At 43.6% G+C, this 17,735-nt stretch overlaps 1 protein-coding gene across 12 annotated transcripts in view; it reads right to left on the reverse strand.

Annotated features, from left to right (window-relative positions):
- Positions 1-17,735, reverse strand: part of LOC105479340 (solute carrier organic anion transporter family member 3A1) — a 324,288-nt gene that overhangs the window by 283,311 nt on the left and 23,242 nt on the right. Inside the window, exons 1-2 of one of the 12 annotated variants that reach the window (XM_011737285.3) lie at positions 1,133-1,153; positions 815-868 (exon numbers count right to left, since the gene is read on the reverse strand). The exons of the other annotated variants lie outside the window; for them this stretch is intronic. Of the exons in view, the coding sequence (XP_011735587.2) occupies positions 815-868; positions 1,133-1,138 (60 nt within the window). The 5' untranslated portion in view covers positions 1,139-1,153. Of the gene's footprint in view, positions 1-814; positions 869-1,132; positions 1,154-17,735 lie in introns of those variants that run through there. 12 annotated transcript variants of the gene reach the window in all.

Consider the following 17,735-nt stretch of genomic DNA (forward strand, 5'->3'; position numbering starts at 1 on the left):
TTAGGAGGTGAAGCCTTTGGGAGGTGATTAAGTTGTGAGGGTGGGGTTCTCATGAATGGGATTAGTGCCCTTATAACAGAGGACCCAAAGAGTTGCCTTGCTCTTTGGCCTGGTGAGAACACAATGAGAAGGTGCCATCTACAAAGCAGAAAGCAGGCCCTTACCAGATACCAGATCGGTCAGTACTTTGATCTTGGACTTTCCAACCTTCATAACTATGAGAAATAAATATTCGTTGTTTCTAAGCCACCCAGTTTATGGTATCTTGTTATAGCAGTCCAAACCAACTATGACACAGACCAAGTGAATCCCAACCTCTGAGCCTCTGGAACAGGGCTGTCCAACAGGACAGCCACTGGTCACATGTAGCTATGTAAGTTTAAATTAATTAAAATGAAATAAAATGTAAAATGCAGTTCTTTAATCATACTACCCACATGTCAAGTGTTCATCAGCTGCATGTGGCTAGTTAGTGTTTACCTTGCAGAAGGGCAGAGATAAGGCATCTTCCGATAATGCAGAAAGCTCTATTTGAGTTCTACAAATTATTCTAATGCTTATTTGTTATGTGGCTCATTTATGCATTGAAGAATACTTATTCAGTACCGATTACTAACCAAGTATCATACTAAGTGCTAAAAATAACAGTAACAAAACACTTTCATAGCACCTGCTATGCACCAGGTTATTGTTCTAACAGCTTAACATATATTAACTCATTTTATTGTTATATTAGCTATATTAAAGGAATACTATTATTATCCCCATTTTACATACAAGAACATTTCAGCACAGAGAGATTTCAGAAACTTACTGGGGAGTAGTCACGCAGCTGGTGAGATACGGAGTCAGTACTGGAATCTAGGCCCTGCGTTAAAGAACATTTATAAAGAGAGCTGAGTAAGACGGAAGATCCTCCACATTTCTTAGCTGTGATAACAGAGTCTCAGGCTGACCAAGGGGCTTGCTTGACACAGTCAGTGTGTGGCACAGCTGAGATAAGAGCTCCACTCCATGCCAGGATGCCTTTATGGAATAAGCTGTTCTTACCTCCTACTCACATCACAAATGCAGGTCAGGAAAATACTATCCAGGCTGGGAAATTCCTCTGGAGCCAGAGGATAAGTCCTACCTCCATTCCAGTTGCCTTGTTCACAGGTAAATCTGCCTATTCTGGGACAATTCCACGGCACATGGCAAGGAGAGGGTGGCCGTGGGCAGGGACTCTTCAGATACCTCTTTCTTCTATGAATCTGCAGCCAGCTCTGTTTGTTGAGTGCTTTTCTCCAAATAGTGATGAAAAACACTGCTCCAGTGCATCCCATGACTGAGGAAAGTAGGATGATAAGAGTGGGGTCAGAGTGGGCCTCGGTGTTAGATCTACCAGGTTCAATTCAAGAACCATCATCTTCTTAAGTAGTAAAGACCATGGAGACCTTTCCTGAGCCTGTTTCCTCATTTGCAAAGTGGTAATATCAGCACTTTGTAGGCTGCTGGGAGAGAACACATCATATTCTACAAGCGTCAAAAGGGCAAAGCTTGGGGGGAGGGGGCAGCCTGTCCTTTCAATGTCATACTGGAACATTGTTTAATAGACCAACCCAGGATTACTTATTTATCTAGGACAGGGGTCCACATACTATGGCCCAAGGCCAAATCCCATTCCCCACCTGTTTGTGTTAAGTAGAGTGTCACTGGAACACAGCCATGCCCATTTGTGTAGTCATCACGGCTACAGCAGAGTTAAGTTGTGAGAGAGCAACAGAGACAGTATGGCCTGCAAAGCCTGAAATATTTACTATCCAGCTCTTTACATGGTAAGTTTGTCAAACGCTGATGCAGAAGAATATACCTGGGTTTGATTTTACTATTTACTATATATTAAGGGCACGAACACAGTGAAGCTGCATGTTAACTTACAGATTGCTGTACAGCAGAAAAGATAAACCCCAAAGTCAAAGAAACATTACCCTGTAAGACATTCACTAATTTTGTATCTGTAGAGATTGAATTTCCCATGAAGTTGACCCTGGAATCAACACTAGTGGGCCTCAAGTCTATGAAGGGGTACTCTAGAGGCTAACCTAGAACCCCTACATAAGAGGCAGGAAGCCGGGCGCGGTGGCTCACGCCTGTAATCCCTGCACTTTGGGAGGCCGAGGCGGGTGGATCACGAGGTCAGGAGATCGAGACCAGCCTAGCTAACACGGTGAAACCCCGTCTCTACTAAAATACAAAAGAATTAGCCGGGCGCGGTGGCGGGCGCCTGTAGTCCCAGCTACTCGGGAGGCTGAGGCAGGAGAATGGTGCGAACCCGGGAGGCGAAGCTTGCAGTGAGCCGAGATGGTGCCACTGCACTCCAGCCTGGGCGACAGAGTGAAGACTCCGCCTCAAAAAAAAAATAAAAAATAAAAAATAAAGTTAAAAAAAAAAAAGAGGCAGGAAAAGAAGCAGGTCTGGGTAGAGTGAGAATTGGGGACGGGATGCAGTTGCAACAGAAGGCTTAGCTGACCCTATGGGAAGTTCTGAATACAGGATAAGTGACCTTCAAGAGACTCAATCAGTGGTAAGAGAATTGCTCTTTTTATCTGCTCATGGATCAGACATCAGGTGCAGGCTGCCCTGGAAGAAAGCCTGACTTCAGACAAGGTGGCTGTCTTCAGCCAAGGCAGTCCTAAAGGGAGCTGACAGCTGGGTGCTTTCTGCTGGCAATATTCCTGAAGCTATGGTACCTGTGGCTGATCTGAATGGTCCATCACAATTTCCCCCACACTTACCTGATAATGGTTCTCTTCTAACATTTTTTTTTCCAAAATGCCAATAAATGCCAAGTTCCTCAAAAGCTTCTTTGAGCTGGCTTTACCAACTCACTGGTTCCCTCATGAATGAGTTAAATAAAATAGTATTTGACTCGGGTTCACTCTGTAATTGTATGAAGGGCAAGTTTTTAACTTTTCACAACTATTTTCTGACAGAATGCACACATTACATGGCAATTATTGTGATATTATCATAAAGGAAAAAGCTTTTAATTAAAAATGAATGGGTAGGCCCCACCCAGTAATGCCTTCCTTTCTTCTGAGCCTCGCAGTCCAGCCAGGGAGGTAATGAGGCACCAGTGAGTCAGACCAGCAGAGAGCTCCTTCTCCTCCAAGGTCAACCTGGACTGGTTGGCTGGAAGGTGAGGGAGGCTGCCCAGACCAGAGAACTCTGGGGAAAATAACCAGAGGCTAAATCAATCTGCCTTTAAGAGTTGGTATTTATCAGAGCCTTAAAAGACAGAGGCTTTATTTGGCTTGTGCTAAGGGATGGGGACCAGAAAGCATTTTCTCAGAATTCCAGTTAAGTCTCTTCATCTGAGGAAGTCAAATGATAGATACAACATCTTGAACATCCTTGCTTTGAAATGCACAGTAAGAATCAGAATTGTAGATGCCAGCCATAGGGGATAGAGCTCTGGGTGAGGCCACTGGGAGGGCTCTGGCAATCATGAGTAGGTATCAAGGTCTCTGCAAGAGAGAGGTTCAGGAAAGGTTCAGGATATATGTTTCTTGCAAGCCGAGCACATAGTCACGATTAAGGACCAGGCAACTTACTTAAAAATACAACCACCACCACAGCAAGAAGATGAAAATGGATGAGTATGGTGATGGGGACATGAACAACTATATAGCAAATACAGCAAAATGTTAATTGCAGAATCATGACAGCAGGTGTATGGCTATTAACTGTATAATTCAACTTTTATGCTTAAATTTTTCAATAATAAAACATTGGGGAGAAATGACTACTGAGTGCACACAAGGCAAAACAACCTCAGTCCTACTATATTCCACATGTTAAATGTGTACATATTTACACAATATACATGCTGATATGCCTCCATATTTATAGTCATAAAATGAGTAAAATACAAAAACATATGTAGAATATTGGGCATGTAAACAAATTTTGTTTCTATCAAGAAATTAATGCTGCAAGCTTCCCAGACTGCATAACTCAGTCTAGGATACGCAGACTAGACTAGGAAAGGCTATCTTTCCCTTAAAGTAGGTTAGTCTTAAATGTAACAGAAAATTGCCCAGGGCAAATGGTATTTATGAACTAGACATCATAGAATGACAACAGTTCTGAATGATGCAAAATGAAATCATTCAAACAAGCTATGGAAAAAGAGCAAAATTCAACTATCATACTTTCACCTTAATGGCCTGCTTGATTTGCCTGGGCAAACTGCCTAAAGGAACATGTAGAGAACAAGGTCTGTCTCTTTTCTTATATGAGAGCAAGACCAGATCCACCCTACAGTTATGCAGACAATACAAGCAGATTCTAGGTGCAATCATTATGCTATATATGACACTAAGCGAACAGCAATTGCATTTGAAATGAGCCTACCTTACAGAGCTTCCAGATCAGTCAATTCACAGAACAAGCCAGCACAGTGGTTTTTTTTGTTTTTGTTTTTTGTTTTTGAGACAAAGTCTCGCTCTGTCGCCCAGGCTGGAGTGCAGTGGCCAGATCTCAGCTCACTGCAAGCTCCGCCTCCTGGGTTTACACCATTCTCCTGCCTCAGCCTCCCGAGTAGCTGGGACTACAGGCACCCGCCACCTCTCCCGGCTAGTTTTTTGTATTTTTCAGTAGAGACGGGTTTTCACCGTGTTAGCCAGGATGGTCTCGATCTCCTGACCTCGTGATCCGCCCGTCTCAGCCTCCCAAAGTGCTGGGATTACAGGCTTGAGCCACCGCGCCCGGCCCCAGCACAGTGTTTTATAAGGCACGGAGCCTCAGACTAATGTACACATCTTACAGCCCATTACCAAAGGTCAAGATACCCCTGGGATATAAGGAGAGGCAGTGTGAGCTCTGGACCAGAGACCCAGGAAAATTGAAGGGCTAGGGTAAGTGCTGAGCGATAAGTAACAGCCTTGGGGGAGATAGCAGGGACATACAGGTGCTATGAAGCCCATAAAGTGCTGCAAACGCACTCCAGGTCCAGCAGGGCCACCCACAGTCCTTTCCTGGCAACAATTTAGAACTTACATTCACCTAAGGAGCATGCATCTCCAGTGTTACCACACCAGTCAAGGAATGATAAGAGTTCACTGTGCAGAAAACCACCGACATCCACTTAGCTGGAATATATTTATTCTGTAATAACAAGTACACAAATGTTAGCTATATGTTAGCTAGTAATAATTGTAGGGTTTTTTTTTTTTTTTTTTTTAGAGACAGTCTCACTCTGTCACCCAGGCTGGAGTGCAGTGGCACGATCGTAGCTCACAGAAACCTTGTGCCCCTGGGTTCAAGCGATCCACCCACCCCAGCCTCCTGAGCAGCTAGAGCTACAGATATGTGCCACAGTGCCCAGCTAATTGGTGTTTTTTGTTTGTTTTGTTTGTTTGCTTTGTTTTGTTTTGTTTTATAGAGATGGGGGTCTCACTATGTTGCCCAAGCTGGTCTCAAACTACTGGCCTCAAATGATCTTTCCATCTCTGTCTTCCAAAGCACTAAGATTACAGGCATGAGCCACTGTACCCAGCCAGCTATTGCTAATATTAATACAAGTAATTTTTATTAAGGATTTATTACATAGCAGGTAGTATGTTGAGCGCTTTTACAGGTTAATCCTTCTAATTTCCTATGAGATAAGTGCTATCACTAACCCATTTTGTAGAAAAAAAATTGAGGTTTCATATGCCTAAGACTATTCTGAACCTGGTATAAGGGACTGGCATCCAAGGAGTTTAATTCCAGAGTCACACTAAACACTTTAGCCAACTGCTTGTTAAAATCAAATAGTTATGCATACGTCATTTGTATAACTGGATGTGCACGACTGAAATTAAGTGAATGAAGAGCAAAGGGCAACAGCAAGTATATCTATAAAGGCCCAAGACACACATGCTCAGGATGTAATAAGACAGCCGGCAGCCCACGTTGATTTGACAGGCCAGTCTCTGAACCCACACCCCATTCAGATGACACTGCCAACCCCATCTCTGAGACAGAGGGAGCTGGAAGTTCTGCAAAGAAAGTATTGACTTCCAGCTCCAGCCCTTCACTATGAAACAGTGAGAGGGCGGGGAGTATTCTGAAATCAGTTAATGCAACCAACCAAACCACAAACAAGAGCATAATTAAAGTTCTTTTACTTTGGTTTAAAATAATCTCAAATCTGCCAAACACAGATCACTACATAGAACAATGCAGCACATCATGGGGTTTATTTGGCTTTTCCTTCTGTTTGGGACTCTGCCTGAGAAAACTAATTATCTACTCAGCACATACAGTGTATAAGACCTGAACAAGGTGCTTTTCACAAACATTATCTTATTAAATCCTGGTACAAACTGTAGTGTAGGTATTACTAAGTTCAATTTGGAGAAACAGAAGGAGAGGTTCAGAGAGGTTAAGTAACTTGTCCAAGGACACACAGCTAGCCTAGCAGAATGATATTTTAAACCTAGGTAGTTGCATCCAGCCTGGTTTTATTAAACCATGTGGCTACCTCGAACATCTTTTATCAAAAAGACACAAAAGACAGGGAGAGAACAGCAGGCCTCAGAACTTCCCAGGATTGAAATCTGTTTATTATTATGAAGTGGCCAATCACCTCTGCAGGGCAGGCCAGCAACCCTGGCACCAGCTGGGTTCTAAAAGGCCAAAGCTGCCAGGCCATGCCAAGATGCCACAATGAAAATGAGCATTGTTTGGGTCAGCTGCTGCAGGGCTCCTGTGCACACAGGCAGTACCATGTCACTGAATGGAGAGGGTGCCTCAAGGGTGCAGGGTTAGCGGCTGCAATGTCTCAGGCAGGCAGGCAAAGAGGGGCCTGTAATTAGTGCCTTAGGGTCATTGTTGCAGGAATTGGGCAGGCAGGGGTCTTGACTGCAAAACTCAGGCAGGAAATAGCTCAAGCCATTCTGCCCTCTGGGGAAAATGGCCGAGGAAGGGAGAAGGGGTAAAAGGGACGATAATATTCTAAAGAGAAAAGGAAAGCACTGAAGAATAAAGCAAAATGTCATTAACCTGTGGCCCGCTCTGGATTAACTCTGAATTCTAAGGCACTTCTAAACCTGTCCATGACCCAGCACTGAATTAGACACTTGACAGTGATAATGACACCTGGCATTCACATATCAGTCCCCTGTAACCTCTCACAAAACACCATAAAAGCCACTAAGGATTTCCCACTGGAAATGTGCTTGGCCAATATACAGACACGCAGAAACAAAGAGGGGAGAATAAACTCCTGCTCCCTCTCCCACTCAAATGCAACTTCAGCTGTAAGCGGAATTCTTTCGCCTCCTAAGCCTGGGGTTCTGAATGATAATACACAAATTGCAAGACTAGAAACAGAATATATAAGGCACTTGTCAGCACCTGCCATCTTGGAGAGCTCATTAAATACCCATGATTACTCATATTCACGACTTTTAAAGAGAATCAACAGAGGGCCATCACATCATACCCCTGAATTCTTGTCTGGAGTTAAGCTCGATTATTCAGATTGATGTAGTCAGTGTGAAGTCTTAAAAGCAAAGCCTCAAAGATAAGGACATTGGATGCATCTGTGCTGTGTGCCAGTAGGTGACTTAGGAGTCAGTAAGCACATCAATATGGTCACACCGTAGAAACAACACTGATGCTGAGGCTGGATTTTCTGTCTCTCTTCGGAAGAGCAAAGCATAAAGAGGAAATTCACCAGGTCCAAGTCAATGCTCACTGGGGCCTTCTAGGCATGCAGCACTGCTGAGGAACTCACACAACTCACGCTGATGTGGAGACAAACAGGAGCCACTCAGCCCAAGGCAGGTGCAGTGGGCCAGGGGCTCATATGAGGCAGATCTTACCTAAGAGGACTTGAGGGAAATCTCAATTAAAAGAGAAGCATGGGAGACAAGCACTGATGTCAATTTCTAATTAGTAAGAGTTAGCTGGTAAGAAAAAGATACAGTCCTCTAAGCTTTCAGTGTGGGATTTTTGTGCTCTGCTACTACTTTCCATTGCATAATTAAGGGAGACCAAGGAGAAGCGCAGGACACACTGAAGAAAGGGAACAATCAAAGGCAAAAAAATGCAGAGGTGAGCAAGAGTACTGGGGAAATGTACTAGTCAGATCTGCCAGCCCCAATACTTAAAAGGGACCAACTCTGCCTCCCTGTGGCTCACAGGGTCCTGCCAGGTCTGGTCTTCCACCCACCTCTCTTCTTTCATCTTCCCCTGCTTCCCTCTCGCCCTCTCTGCTAGAGACACACTGGTGTTTCCATTCCCCAACTACATCAAGCATGTTTCAACCCCAGGGCCTTTGTACATCCTAGTCCCTCTGCCTGAAACATTCTTGCTCCAAATAGCTTTACAATTCGATCCCACACTTACTTCAAATCTACTCAAATATCACCTGCCCAGAAAGGCCTTTAGAGAAAGGTCCAACCCATTTGTTAGCAGCCATAAAAATAGGGGAGGGGAGGGCGAAGGGATCTGAACTGTCAGACCGCATGTATGTGTCTGCTCACAGCAGGGATCTACCTAAAACTGTCTACTGTGAATGAAATCAAGGACAGAGAACGATGCACTTGTTCAAGGGTCATCAGTTTAAGGGTTGATATTGTATAAATGCTACAAACCAACCAAGGGCCAATTCTAAGCATCCCTAAAAGACTGTGAGGATCTTGGGCCCAGCTGCCCAGCAGCAAAGGGTTCCCTTTTCCTGTAATATATGATTTGTGACATGCTGGAGTTTGGCTGCTTGAACAAAGAGGCATCTGCCCGGCTTCGTCCTGAGACACAGGTGCTACGGCAGCTTTGGGAAGGGCATTCTGGCTTCAGATGTCCTCTGTCTCTTGATATAGGAGCTTAGGGAGCCCCTGACCTCTGAGCTCACTCAAGGAGAAGCCACTGCATCTTGCCTTTAAGGAGTGAGCCCTCAGGAGGTAGCCCTGGAGAAGGAAGATGGTGAGAAAAGGCCCAGCCAGGGGTGGGGTTTCGTTACTGGGCCTGGAGAGTGATGCCAAAGGGAGCAAAGAGGGAGACAAAGACCCCTGCTCCTTCTGCACCCTCCTTCCAGGTGATGCAGAGCAGTGGGGGAGGCTCAGCACCACCCCCATCACCTCCTTTCTGTGTCCCTATAAGGGATGGAAAGGCTTTTTACTTCTAAAGGAGCAAAAATTGGAGAATCCACACAACTCCTTCCCCCAGAAAGCTTTCCTGATTCACTGAGGAAGGGAACCAGACCCCATGCTCCTGGAATACATCACACATACAGTGAGCTCGCCAGCAGGGGTCCAGCTGTTTTTAAGATAGACACTGACTAGTTTCCATGATGCTCAGCTGCCTCAGGTCTAAAAGAATCGGCTTAAAAAAAAAAAAGTGAAATGAGATAATATACGAAAATATACAGCATGGGGCCTGGCATAGAGTAAGCATACAAAAACATGCTTAATCCAAACAAATAATTCCAATGACGTAAAAAAAAAAGAAATGTCACAATTAGAACTGAAATCTAATTATCAAAGCTTTCTAGAAAATGCAGATTGTGAAAAATCACTTAAGCCTCATTTAATACTAGAAAATAGACATTTCATAATAATTTCTGATTATAGTGATTCACATAATCTGTGCTGAATCAATCAGTAAGTTTTATTTTAAAACAATTTAACATTAGAAAAAAGGCTCTGAAGTCAGAATGCCCCCCCACACCTTTTTTTTTTTTTTTTTTTTTTTGAGACAGAATCTCACTCTGTTACCCAGGCTGGAGTGCAGTTACACAATCTCGGCTCACTGCAAATGCCTACCTCCCAGGTTCAAGTGATTCTTCTGCCTCAGCCTCCCATGTAGCTGGGAATACAGGCCCGCCTACCACACCTGGCTAATTTTTCTATTTTTTTTAGTAGAGACGGTGTTTCACCATGTTGGCCAGGCTGGTCTCGAACTCCCGACCTCAGGTGATCCACCCACCTCAGCCTCCCAAAGTGCTGGGATTACAGGCATAAGCCACTGCACCCAACAGAATGCCCATTTTTGATGTCCAGTGTTGCCACTTTCAAGCTATGTGACAGGGAGAAAATTTCTCCAACTCTCAGGACCTCAGAATCCTCATTACAAAACGAAGATAATACTTGTACGTATCTCATAAGGTTTTGTAAGGATCCAAAAGGTTAATCCATAGGAAAACCTTAGAACAGTGTTAGATATGATCACTATTCTTATCATTATTTTGGTCGCTAATGTGACTGTACGTATGATGCTATGGTGATGAAGCTTTCCAATCAGGCCAGACCTTTGTCTGAAACTGGGTCCCTTCAGTTGCCTGCTCTGTGAGATGTTTCTGCAAGTGTCTCAGTGTGAGGATGAAGCGGACAACAGAAGAAATACATGTAACACGGTGCGTGGCACGGGGTGTGGACCCAGAGAAGTGACTGTAGTAACTGTGATATACTATCAGGATGCTACATTGGTAAGTAGGATATTACAAACATAGTTCTGCTTCAAAAAATACTTGGAACCAAAATTTCTATGCACAACCCAGTGAAACACATGAAATGATTATGAGCGTATGAACAACGTATACGTGCATTGCCTTAGTAACTATTAAGTGTTATAAATCACAACTTGGAATTTAGAACCCACAGCCACTTTTAGGGTATATAATGGCATAAAATAATTACAAATAACTGAGAGGTGGAAATCCCTATGGAAGACTACTGCATGTAAGAAAATGCAAAGGGTTAAGTGCCCCAGCGAGCCAAAGCAAGGTACATCCCTCAGGGGAGCCCCAGCCTCAGAGCAAGAGAACCAGTCAGGGATTGGACGTTCTGATCCCAAACTGGGACTGCTTCCACCAAGAAGCCTCAGGTCTCTGGCATCCCCTGTGGTACCTCAGCTGATAGAGTGAAAAAGCAAACCAGAAAGAGGGGATTCTAGGGTCCCAGTACCAAGTTTCTCTCTTCAGTCTCCAAACAAGTGAATTTCACTCAGGAAGACTCCCGGGCACCTGATATAAGTGAAACCCAGACCACTTACTGCCAGCTGTTTAAAAAAAGGGGAAGCAGGGATACTTTGTTATCAACCAGCCTCAAAGCATCTGAGTAACCTGGAGATTAAGAGGAGCTGACAGAGAGGTCTGGAATCTGAATGGCTGGAGCACATGGCTCCTTCCCAAGTCCTACCATTCTCCTCTCTGTTTACAGTGGATGGCGCCTGCCTGGCTTGCATGGTGGCTGCTGTCCCATCTGCCATTTGCTTACTCACTGGGCATTAATAGAGCAACCCAACCACCTTCTTAAAGAACAAGGTGATATTACATCTCTTTGGGACACCAGGTGTTGCCTAATTGCAAGGAAAACTTGATGAGGTTATACTTATTGCACATATTCAGTAAAATCAGAGTGGGATTAAGAAGTCACGGCCAGGCGCAGTGGCTCACACCTACAATCCCAGCACTTTGGGAGGCCGAGATGGGCAGATCACCTGAGGTCAGGAGTTCGAGACCAGCCTGGCCAACATGGTGAAACCCTGTCTCTACTAAAAATACAAAAAAAATTAGCTGGTCATGGTGGTGCACACGCCTGTGGTCCCAGCTACTCGGGAGGCTGAGGCAAGATAATCGCTTGAACCCGGGAGGTGGAGGTTGCAGTGAGCCGAGATCATGCCACTGCACTCCAGCCTGGGCGACCAAGTGAAACTCCATCTCAAGGAAAAAAAAGAAGTCATACATAGTGGGCGTGGGGTGGGTGTGGAGGGGGGAAGCCCCCAAATCTATACTGTATTAGCAAATTTCATGTCCCTCTGTTTGATCATTCATTGATTCATTTAGCCAATATTTACCAAAGGCTACCAAGTGTCCAACCTTAAACTGGGAGCTAAGAACACAGAGAAGCAAATGAACGGGTTCAATATATATCATTTAAGGAGTGTGAATGGTTTGTCCACAATTTCACTTAGCAAATGCGTATCCTGAGTATGTGCTTGAGAAGGGAGACATAAACTTCCCATCCTCACATTGACTTTCAGTCCTCACATGCCCTCTCCTGTGCACAGATCTCACTATTACCATGCTAAGCATGATCCCAGGGTTCAGAGGTAAGCACTGCTTATACTGCCTGATCCTGGAATGCACTGCTTGCCTTAGGCAACTAAGGGAATGTTCTTAGTTAATATTCCACCTCCATATAACATTGGTCTCACTGGCTGCTTTAGAACCAAACTCTCCAGTGAAAAGCATTTGTACTTGAAGCACTGATCTTAAGGGTTTTGCATGATAATAGGGTCAATTGTAAAAGAGACCAGAAGAGAGGGAACCCAGAACTGGCCAGGGAAGGAGCAGGGTTACCTCACTCAAGCATGACATTCCTGTGTTAAAAGATGACAAGGAGTTTGCCAAGCAAAGAAGTCATGCTGCTTGTGCTAAGAAAACCATCTCCTAAAGTCTGGGCCAGAGGAATATGTTTGTGTTTCCCTTCCTGGTAGACTTGGCTTATTTACCACAGGGGACTTGAATTCTCCATTGAGCTCCAACAGAAAGGCCATGTGCTGACTTGCTTGCTGATAACTGTTGGTATTAAAAGCTTCTGATCCAACAGTTTCTCTGAGTGGCTTTTAACTTCATCTCAAGGCTAAAAACCCTTTCTTTCTTTAGGTCAACAGCTTAAGTAGCAGAAGACAAGGGAGGGGGGCGGGTTAGTCTGCTGGTTCCATAAACTGCACGATAAAGAAAAAAACATGTTTTCTTTATCTGGCATTTCAAGGAAAGAGCAATGTCAAATCACTGGGTCTGTTAGCTCAGGCCACTTCATGATCAACCTCAAACCAGAAATACAGACCTGTGGCTCGTATTCAGAGAATAGTTTTGGTGTTTAAATTCTGTCATATGACCAGTTAGACAATCCTGGAGCATTTAATTAAAAAAAAAAAAAAAGAGGCAGGGTGGAACATTTTTCAAAATGAAAATCAATCAGTAAGACCAAGGAAAAGATTCCCTCTCCTTCTTGTCCTAGAATAAGGGTTCAGGTACTGATCTTTCCCAAAAGGGTTGGAGGGACCAAGCTGGCCAAGCTGCTTGTGTTACATCCCCTTTGATCACTGGCTCTGCAGAAAAAGTACCTTCTCCCATCAATTCTTGTAAGAGAAAAGCAGATACATGAATGCAGGTCTCAGGGCACACAGAGCCTCAGCCCAAGCCCCATCCTGAGCCCAATTTGAAAGGCGACATATCGCCTGGCTAGCCAGCTCTCTGCGCTTCATTCTGCTCTCTCCACCGTATTCCATCACTCTAAATAATTTGGGCCTTACTGCTTCTGGAAGGATCCTTGCTGAAAACCAAGAAGAGAACCATAGACAGAGACTGGGGCACTTTACACTGCTTCCTGATTCTGTGCTATTAGGACCCCAAAAGCCCTCTCCCAAATACTTCCGTTTAAATAGATAAGCACAATCCAAATGCCATCAAGAGGTGAATGGTTAACTAACAGGAGTACCTCCACACTAGGGAATATCACTCTGCAATAAAAAGAAATGAATTATTGATATACGCAACAACTTGGATGGATCTCAAGAGATTTGTGCTTAGTGAAAAAACAATCTCAAAAGGTTGCATGCTATATGATACCATTCATATAACATGCATAAAATGACAACATTAGAGAGATTGAGAACAGAATAGTGGTGCCCTGGGTTAGGGAGCAGGAGAGACTGTGGCAATAAAAGTGCAGCAGGTTCTATATCCTCATTGTTGTGGTGGTCACATTAATCTACACGTGACGAAACTGCAAAGAACTACACACACACACACACACACACACACACACACACACACACACACACAGAAGCACAAGTGCAGGTAAAACTGAGTAAATCTGTTGGTGGACCCTATCACTGTCAATTTCCTAATTGTGGTGTTATACTACAGTTTTGCAATATGTTACTATTAGGGGGGACTGGGTAGAGAGTGTACAGGATCACTCTATTATTTCTTACAGTTGCATGTGAATCTACAATCATCTCAAAATAGATAGATAGATAGATAGATAGATAGATAGATAGATAGATAGATAGATAGATAGACAGACAGATTGATAGATAGATAGATAGATAGATAGATAGATAGATAGATCGATAGATAGATAGATAGAAGATAGAGACACATACGAGCAGGTTGAGGAGCATATCTATCTATCTGGAGCACTTTTTCTTTCCAAGGAGAATAAATGAAAGAGGAACACAGCCAGCTTCATTCAGACATTCTCCACAGAGCCCTGAACATCTTATTAAAGAGATCCAGGTACCCTCCCTGGGACTCACTGTACCATCTCTGCTGCGACACACAACTGTCCTTACATAAAATCTCTGTCTGGAGCTTCTGAGACCATGGGATCCTCTTCAGGAATCTCATGAAGTGCTTGGTTGCATGCCAGAATTGAACCACTACTGCCTGGGACACAAATTTCATTCAGAAAGCGAAAGACCTGTCCCATGACAGTACCTCTATAGAAGAAAAATGGGCCATTAGCTGATATAAATCACATCTATATAGGGGCATCTATATATTTGTATTAACCAGAAGGCCACCTTCAGAAAATGATGCTCTGAGCAGCTTGAACAATTATATGAATACCCTGACCTTCTATTTTCTCTCCTTTGCATGTTTCTTAGTTTTCAGCCATATTTTTGTTTGCAACCTACACAAATGCTGATTTGTTACATGCATAGGCATCATAGTAGCTACAGTTGTATACCCACACCATTCTCTCAAGCATACTCATAATTTCTCCCAAGTGTCATATAAATTTCAACCCATTAAATAAAATGATTTTATACTGTCCTTGTAGATGTTACTAACCCTCACCCCCACCAATGACATCACTGTTTCCATAGTAACTAATGTACTTCAAAGTAGAAAAAGGAGATGGTGGCTTTAAAAAAAAAAAAAGGCAGAAAAAATAAGTGGCAGATACCAAGCATGTCACAGTGTAAGTGGTGTGCAGAACGTACCTGCTTTATAGGCACCAACTCAGGGTCAAGCAATAAATATTTTAGTAGAACCCTTATGCTAACGGATATTCTATATAACTGTGGCCTATCTGATTACTCTATTCCTTTGGAAAAGTGGCTGCCTAATTCAATGTGCTTACCTCTCAGAATTTGCATGTGGGTAGAAGTGTGTGTTCAGAAGCATGTGCGCAGATCACAGGCTGATTTTCAAAATAGAGTCACGTACTTCATAGATATGTTGTAATTATGCCTAGATAAGAAGAGCTATTTCAGAAATACTTCAATGCCAGGAAGAATGGCTGCAACTATTCACAAGAGAGAAATGGATAAAACTGGTAAGGAGGAAAAAAAGCCCAAATTCTTATTTCCCAAGTGTAAGAAAAAAAATTATAAAATCTCCACGAAATGCAACATTTCTCTCTCTAAGCATAAGGCCCTTTTGATGAAGCATGGGTACTTTTTCAGTTACTATAAGTATCTCATTGATTAGATGTCTGTGAATGAAAATTTTTCTGGGCATGAAAATCTACGCTTTGAGTTGTGAGAAAGACAGCTAAGAGATGACAGTTCTGGATGGTTTGACACAAAATGAGAATCTGATTTTAAAACAGAGTGTAGTAGGAATGCTGATCTGTCCCTGTCACCATGCCATTCTTAACACTGTCTGCATACTGAGCAGAAGCTTCAAGTGTCCCATCATCTAGTCTCTGAGCTGTAGGGGCCAATATTTAGAAGACCATGAGATGACACCATGCCCTGCAAACAGTCCATGAGTTAATTTCTTCTGATGGCATTTGGCTACCACCAAGGACAGTGAACACATCTGCAATCCTGGAGCCCATTCAAAAGACCTAAATTGCCCCTGCACGGTGGCTCATGCCTGTAAACCCAGCACTCTGGGAGGCCGAGACGGGCAGATCATCTGAGGTCAGGGGTTTGAGACCAGCCTGGCCAACAGGGTGAAACCCCGTCCCTACCAAAATACAAAAATTAGCTGGGCATGGTGGCACGTACCTGTAATCCCAGCTACTTGGGAGGCTGAGGCAGGAGAAGCACTTGAACCCAGGAGGCGGAGGTTACAGTGAGTCAAGCACCACTGCACTCCAGCCTGGGAGACAAGAGCAAAGCTCCGTCTCAAAAAAAAAAAAAAAAAAAAAGGCCTAAATTCACGCCCTGCTTCAGATGCCACATGATGATGGTTTCATTTCTGGGATGCTAGATCTTGCCTCATGTTGTCAGCCTAGTTCTCTCTGTTCCTGTGCAGCCTCGCCTGTAGGAAAGCCCTGAGATTCTAGTCTTTCCACAGGATGCTCTGTGTGTGGTCCCATCACCTGGTGAATGGAGAGCTGGAAGGGTGACGCCATCCATACACCTGACTCCCTAGCTTTTGGCTGCAGGCTTAGATCAGACTACAAGTCTCAGATTTTTTTGTAGGTTCATTGAGCTACTATCTTCCTAAAATGCCACCTTCTATAGACCACACTCCTTTTTGCAAAAACCTGTAACAACTCCTTGATGCCCACTAGCATGAGCCTAGACTTCAAAACCTTCCCTTACCTGACTGGACCTTCCAGCCAAGGGAGTTACCTCCTTCCCCTTCCCAAAGACCTTCCCTGAAATATCATCCCTTCCTCTTCACAGAGCTCCCCTCTCCTCTGCTATGGAGCCTGTTTCTGCAGATCCACTTCAATTTTCTCCTCTGTGACTTCAATGGACTTTTACAGTCGCCCACCATACCACTCCTTGAAGAATATCAAACCTTGCAGTGATGGTATGAGTAAAAGCACCACATGTAAGTGCCTATATAGCCATTTCTTGTGTTTTGACATGCTGGGTCCCCAGTACCTAGAAGAATGCCTGACAAGTCACAGAAGTTCAATAAATAGGTCTTGAATTAATAAAGTAGCTTCAAAGAACACAAACATCTTAAAATTTTTAAGGTTAAGAGAGATTAGAGGGGAAGGTCTGATACCAAAATTTTAAAATATATACAAGGAGAACTGCCATCATCATTTCAAGAAGCTTCACACCAAGTTGATTAAAAGATTAAACAGCTACTTAAGTGGTTAGGAGACAATATAATATATAAGGGAAAAGATTCTTTCATATCAGAATTCAATTTAATGCCTCAGATCAATAAAAACTACCTTAAAGATCAAGAAATAAATCAAGTCACATAAGTTGCACATAATAGAGAATGACTTCAGGAAAGTGTTCTGTTTCTGTGAAAATGCAGAAGAAACTTATGGAATTGAGGTTTCTCATTGAAAGGATTTGAATCAGATCCATTTGGGTCAAACAGCAGGAGCCCAAACATATTGGCAAAAGTCAAATATCTGTAATAAGCTGTGATGGTTAGTGTGTGTGGGCAGGCGATGTGAATACAGAAAAGGCCTGTGATCCCACAGCGCAGTCTCTCTACCATAGGCCACATCCATGCTGGACAGCAGAGAAGAGTACACAGGGGCTCCCTGCTGGCTCACCTGGGAGGTGCTGTGCAAAACAAAAGCAGTGGACTGGCTGGGAGAAAAGACTCACAGTAAAGAGAACAGTTCCAATTGAGGGGCCTCCAGAACCACCAGTTATCCATGCATGCCAGCCTCAGATCTGCAGGAGGGGCCTCCTCAGATAAAGAAGTCAGCCTTCAGCTCTAGGAAGCTTGACTAGATTTAATTTGTTGTGCTTAATTATAGGAGATACCTGTAAGGAATTCTCTCAAGTACTTTATATTAAAACATCTGCTT

This window comes from Macaca nemestrina, chromosome 7, assembly GCF_043159975.1.
Source record: "Macaca nemestrina isolate mMacNem1 chromosome 7, mMacNem.hap1, whole genome shotgun sequence".
Classification (NCBI taxonomy): Eukaryota; Metazoa; Chordata; class Mammalia; order Primates; family Cercopithecidae; genus Macaca; species Macaca nemestrina.